Here is a 6,809-nt window from a genome sequence, read left to right as displayed (position 1 = left end):
AATTAATCGGATCGTACCCACGATATATGTCAATCTCGTATTCGTTTTTAAAAAAATGTCAATTACATCCCAACTTTTGCAGAAGTGCTTCAATTAGGTCTCTTTGAGACGAAGTTGACTAATGCTATTAACGACGTATCACGTGTCAGTCTGTGATTTTTTTAATTTTTTTTTAATTTTTTAAAATTTTTAAAAAAAAAATGTCACGTGTCAGGTCCCTGTGTGTGACACATGGTATTGCAATGTCACGTGTCAGTGTCACTATCAGATGTCATTGTGTTGATTTCGATTTAGTCCTCATATATGTCTTTTTGTTTCAATTTAATATATACTTATGTGTATTTGATTCAATTTTGTCCCAATATTTTTTAATAATTAAAATATTTTTGTAATCCATTTTTTATAAGATTAAAACTAATGAAGTATAAATATTTTTACAAAATTAAGTACTAATATTTATATTGTTTCTCTCAATTTCAGACCAAATTTATTATTTGTATAAATGTTATACTAATATTTTTTATTAAAAACGATTTTTTAACATATTACTTTATTAATTACTTTTTTTATTAAGTACTCTTGTTTTGTTAATTATTCTTTTTTTTCAAAATAGAACAATATTGTCTCTTACTAATTTTAAACCAAAATTTCTATTTGTATCAATGGCATGTCGTTAACGGCATTAGTCAACTTCGTCAGAAAGTAATCTAATCAAAGCATTTTTTAAAAAATGGATATAATTGACATTTTTTTAAAAATGGATATCAGATTAATACACCTCTACCAAAATAAGTATCATCTGAATAATTAAACTTGAGAACAAAGAAAGATTAAAATAAAATAATTAGACAAGCACGATAAAATATCAATTTTATGATGTCCAAGAAAATAATTGTCTTTGTAAATTTGTAGAAAGATGTCAATGTCAATCGCTAATGTTACAGAAAAATGTCAATGTCCATGCACTGTTTTTTATTTTATGATTTTTTTTTTCATATAAAAGTTCACTCTCATAAAGTTGTCTCCAACATATTTACTATTTTTGTAATTAATACAAGTGTTTTTATTAAACTCCTGAATAAAAAAAATCATATTTTAACTACTGCTCATTAAACAAGTCATTCCCCACTTAGTTATATTTGTTCATTTCAACTGTTAAACACAAATAATTGATTCATTCACAATTACCTACTAATATAAACTAAAATTATTTAAAATATTATTTTTATAATATAAATAAAACAACATAATCAAAAGATAAATACGCAAGCAATATGCGTAGATAATGATGGTAAGCATTTATAGAAGGATGGAGTGTGAAATGCCAATTGTAGCTCATAATATACTTTAATTAATATAACTATATTTTTATGGATATAAATAACACAAACTTTTACCAAAAAAATTAGATACTGTATTGTTAGGTGACATTTGGCTGTATTAAATTAATTGTTGATTCTGTTACGGAAAGAAAAAGAAATTAAAAGTATGTTTGAAGAGAGATATTCGTTAGAAAGGTTGATTGAACAAATCAAACTAAAATAAATCCATCGTAGATTCTGATAGATTCTCACAAGAAAATATTATTTCAAAATCTTTAAAATATTGATTTTGCTTAAATAAATTTTTGAAATAAATTTACTAGGAACTCTAAATCCATTAATTATAGTAAAGTCAACATATTAAAAATTGAAAAGCTATAATATATATGGTCACGTTATAAAACTATATTTCTTTAACCACCACAAATAAATAATTTAAAAATAGTGGTTGGGTAGAAAAGCTATTCCCCACCAAATCCATAAATTAATAAACCCTGAAACATTATAAAACAGTATTTGACTTTATCTTTTTTGTCACAAATACATTAAAATCTCCTAATTTTCCTTGAGTCTGGGAGATTAGCTGGCAATTTGGGATTTCCTTTTTCACCCCTACCTTCTCTGCCGTTCCATGATGGTGGGAGAAATCTAAATGATTAATAGATTAAAATTATTATGAATTTTATAATTTTAAATATAATTTTAATTTTTTTTTTCATTTTAGACTTTTTCAACACCTATATAAAGTTAGAGGAATCGTGATGTGCAAAAAGTAATTTCATCAGAATTTAAATCTGGGAAACTCGTTTCCTAGTTGTTATGGTTTGTATGCGTCTAACTCAAATTGATAATGACTTAACAAAAGTTTTGGGCATTGCTAGTGACACTTCTCAAATTCATACTATTTATCCTTTCAACCTATTTAGAAAATTGTTCTTTTAAAGAAAACTTTCAAACATATGACACATTCCATAACTCAAGATAAGTTTTTATTATGTATCTTTATCATAAAAATGTTTTCATAGTTTTAAAAACTAGAATGCTTTTTTTTATCGTGACGAAAATGTTTTCATAGTTTTAAAAACTATAATGCTTTTTTTTTTTTATCGTGACGACTCATAAATGGATTATTTTCATCATGATATTAATAAATTATTATTGGAAAAAACTCTAGAGAATCATTCCATTAACAGATAAATAAGATAAAAACAAAGAACACAATAATATAACGTGAAAATTCTAAAATTAAAAAAAAAACTACGACAGTAGAGAATAATCATTATGTGTAAATTTGTACAACACACAGAAAACATTCTCAACCCTTTGACCCCGAGTACACCCCCTCCAGAGCAAGAATTTCGCAACACTTCCTGACACTCTGTTACAAGAGAATAAGAAAAATCAAACACTAACTCAAAATGTCTTTGACTTGGAACAAAGAATATCATGGACTTAGAGTCCGTAATTGGAGTCTCCACCTTATATTTTGTTTTGTTGGTATTAATCTTAATTATCTATTATTAGGAAGATTTGGGTTAAAGATGACAATTTTATTAATTGATGATACATTTTTTCAACATTATATTTGTTTATACTATTTAATTATTGTTTATTTTATTGATGGTTTCAATTTCTATTTAGTTATAGTAAAAAACGGTTAATATTTTTTTTCAATTGTTATAAATTGTAACTTGATCTTCAAAATTGTGTTGAGTTATACTAATTAAAGTCATTTACTTTTATGTTAATTATCTATATATCCGTTTTGGAAAATAATAACTTGTTAGGAGATAATTTTAAATATGTATTCAATTTTCTTTAAGGTAATTTGGTTTTATGTTAATTTCATTTTGACTTATATATTTATTTATTTTATTATTATCTTATGTAACTAATTAAGTTGGTTTGGAAAATATTAGATTATTTGGGAAGAAACTTTATTAAGTAGTTAGAAGAATTACTTTCATATAAATGATAGTTTTAGGCCTTCTTTTGATATCTTATGCATAATTTTTTGATAGTTTTTACGATGATGTGTAAAATTTACTTATAGCAGTGAAATTTTGCAAATTTGTTTGAGAATTATATTCTTTTGGTAAATGTGTGGAAGTTTCATGTTGATTAGAGATAAAGTGATTTAAAGTGATTTCATAATATATAATTGGATAATATATAATTGGATGTAATTCTCACATTAGATATCAATTTTATGGAATTGAGTTAGATTTAAAGTTGTAAATCTCGTCTTAAAAATTAGTTTTGTGGAACTTGAATTAAGTTTAAAGTCTATCTTTTAACATATGAAATTTATATTATGACATATTTGTAAGTAAAATTTTAACCTCTTATTTTATTAGTATGTAAATTTTTGATTATATATTATGAAATTGTCTTATCTCTCAATGTGGGACTTTTAACAAATTTATATGATTGTAAGATACAATATTATATTAATTTAATATTATTTAATTAGTAGTATTATTTTATTAAAGATTAAATTGATGTGAATTTATGATTTCTTTTTGTATTAAACTTTCATAGTTTCGATGTCAAATTTTAAAAAATATATATAGTTTCCCAAATTTAATTATATTATGATTTTTTTGAAATGACATTTTTAAATTATTTATATGTTAAATTCAAATACCAACCTAAAATATTATTTAACAAACAAAATAAATTTAGTGATCGAATTAGAGGACTATATTTATTTATTCATTCACAAAATTTACAACTAAAATATATTAAAATTGAGATATAAAGAAACTTCAATTTCGTATTTAAATTTATGATCTATAAATACGTTTAACTCATTCATTAATACTGTTGAATCTCAATTTAGTTGTAGGCAAACCATTAAATTTAGAATTTTTCGTAACAAATCTAGTATTAAAAACATTAAACATTAGAATATAAACAGAATCATGTTAAAATATCCAATTAAATATATATCTCAATAAATCTAGTTTTTATTTATATATTTTCACATCCATATTTCAACAAAATTGTCCTTGGGTTTTGTTATACAAAGTGACAAGGAGTAATATTCTCCTTAAAGAAAAAAAAAAAAAAGAAGCAAAATCATGAAAAGACAGAAGGTTTCAATAGCATACTGGGGGTGTTAATAAAAATGCCCTAAATTTCTGTAGTTCTTGGGCTTCACAGAAAATTAAATAATAATAAATAAAAAAAGGATAATGAGAATTGAGAACAGTGACAGACACAACAACTTGTGGAAATAAGAGGAAGACATGTCCTTCACTTCACCTCCACAGGTCCAAAGCAAGAAAATAAAAATAAAAATAAAAAAATAGCATAATGAATTATCCAACTCCACTTTCAATGTTGTCCACCCTTCTCACACCTGCAAGTGTTGAAATTCACAGAAGCCATGGTCGTAAACCTCTCTCCCTCTCCACTTTTACACTCCAGTTCCATCATTAGATTGGCCAATTCAAAGTCACCCATTTCAGAATCTTGGCACAGGCTCAAAACCCACTTCCCAAAACCACTTCTTTCCCCTTCTTTTGCCTCCCCCAGCGTGAACTTCGCGTGCAAGAAGCAGTTTTTGCATGGAAACAGCAGGAACAGGTTGGATTTTAGGACTTGGTCTGTTGCTGGATTTGACTATGGGAACTTTGAGGGGCCTCAGTCTGTGCTTGAGGCTGCTGCAGTGTTGACAGCCATCATTGTTGTGCATGAGAGTGGTCACTTTCTTGCTGCTTATCTCCAAGGCATCCATGTGAGTAAGTTTGCTGTAGGGTTTGGTCCAATTTTAGCAAAGTTTAATGCCAAAAATGTGGAATACTCCATCAGAGCTTTTCCTCTGGGGGGCTTTGTGGGGTTCCCTGATAATGATCCAGAGAGTGATATTCCTGTTGATGATGCGAACTTGCTTAAGAACAGACCAATATTGGATAGGGTGATTGTGGTTTCAGCTGGTGTTGTGGCTAACATAATTTTTGCATTTCTTATTATCTTTGCCCAAGTCCTGTCTGTTGGATTGCCTGAGCAAGAGGTGTTTCCTGGGGTGAGTGTGCCTGATGTTAGACCCTTTTCAGCTGCTTCCAGGGATGGATTGCTTGCCGGGGATGTGATCCTTGAGGTTAATGGTAGTGAGTTTGCTAAACCAGGTCCTAGTGCTGTTTCTGAAGTTGTTGAGATCATCAAGAGGAACCCCAAAAGGTATGTTTTGCTCAAGATTAAAAGGGGGGAGCAGAATTTTGATGTAAAGGTCACCCCAGATGAGAATTATGATGGAACTGGGAAAATTGGAGTGCAGCTGGCTCCTAATGTGAAAATAGGTAAGGTTAGGCCAAAAAATTTGGGGGAGGCGGTGGAGTTTACTTGGAAAGAGTTTTGGGGTCTATCATCTAATGTTTTAGATGGGTTAAAGCAAACATTCTTAAACTTCTCCCAGTCAGCTGGTAAGGTTTCAGGTCCTGTGGCCATTATTGCTGTTGGTGCTGAGGTTGCACGGTCGAATGTTGATGGTCTCTTTCAGTTTGCTGCAATACTCAACATTAACCTTGCGGTTATAAACCTTCTTCCTTTGCCTGCTTTAGATGGAGGCACATTGGCATTGATCCTCGTTGAGGCTGTCAGGGGTGGGAGAAAATTACCATTGGAAGTGGAGCAAACTATTATGTCTTCTGGAATTATGCTTGTTATAATTCTGGGGTTATTCCTTATTGTTCGTGATACCCTGAACCTTGAGTTTATCAAAGACTTGTTGTGATTATAGGGAATTGTAGTTGGTAGTGAGCTTCAGAAAGTATTTTTCATGATCCTCATCTGCAATGCTGTTGCACCAGTGTCTTAGCCAGTGCTATATCTGTAGAGGAGGCAAGGTAAGTTTCTTCCTCCAAGGATGTTATGTGAGAAGCATCCCTTTGTTACCAATTCATTGATCTGATCCGGATTGAATTTGTGATCCTGGAATATAAACTTACAAGTTACAAATACTAGTTTTGATTAAGAATTTTAATATCTTCTCTCTCCTTGCATTTTCTTTGTAATTCATGGATCTTGACAATTTATAGGTTACAATTTGATATGGATTCCCGTTCTCTGTAGATTTCATTGATTTGACTATGCTTCAATGAAGCATTAATACAAAGCACAATCTCTGGTTAATTTTTTAATCTTCTGGACTTGACGTATATTTTCTTTGGGAATGAGAAAGTGTAGTTTTTTATGAAAAAGAGAGTCCAATATATACATGTCTTGCTATGAACTAGGTCATCTTGTATGCAATTCCTCTTCAGTTAAATGAGCTAAGTAATAAAGATCAACCAAAGTATTCCCTGTCTACCAATATTTTCTGGTTAGCTACCCAGGGCGTTCCCATGAAACATAGAACAGAGGTGAATAGCGGGAATTAGTTTTTAGATTATGGTGGGAGAAATGAGCGTCAATGTTAAGAACCTAGAAACAGTGATTGAAGAATAAGACAGAAAAAGAAGAAAAGGACAAAGTCTTACACTG

At 29.3% G+C, this 6,809-nt stretch overlaps 1 protein-coding gene across 1 annotated transcript; it reads left to right on the top strand.

Moving 5' to 3' along the window:
* Window positions 1-4,587: 4,587 nt before the first annotated feature.
* Window positions 4,588-6,397, top strand: LOC114170562 (membrane metalloprotease ARASP, chloroplastic). Its single transcript, XM_028056066.1, has one exon. The coding sequence runs from the start codon at window positions 4,714-4,716 to the stop codon at window positions 6,058-6,060; it is 1,347 nt and encodes a 448-aa protein (XP_027911867.1). The 5' UTR covers window positions 4,588-4,713; the 3' UTR covers window positions 6,061-6,397.
* The last annotated feature ends 412 nt before the right edge of the window (window positions 6,398-6,809 follow it).

The sequence above is a fragment of the Vigna unguiculata genome, chromosome 11 (assembly GCF_004118075.2).
Source record: "Vigna unguiculata cultivar IT97K-499-35 chromosome 11, ASM411807v1, whole genome shotgun sequence".
In the NCBI taxonomy this organism is placed as follows: domain Eukaryota; kingdom Viridiplantae; phylum Streptophyta; class Magnoliopsida; order Fabales; family Fabaceae; genus Vigna; species Vigna unguiculata.
This window is presented reverse-complemented; position numbering and strand designations above follow the sequence as displayed.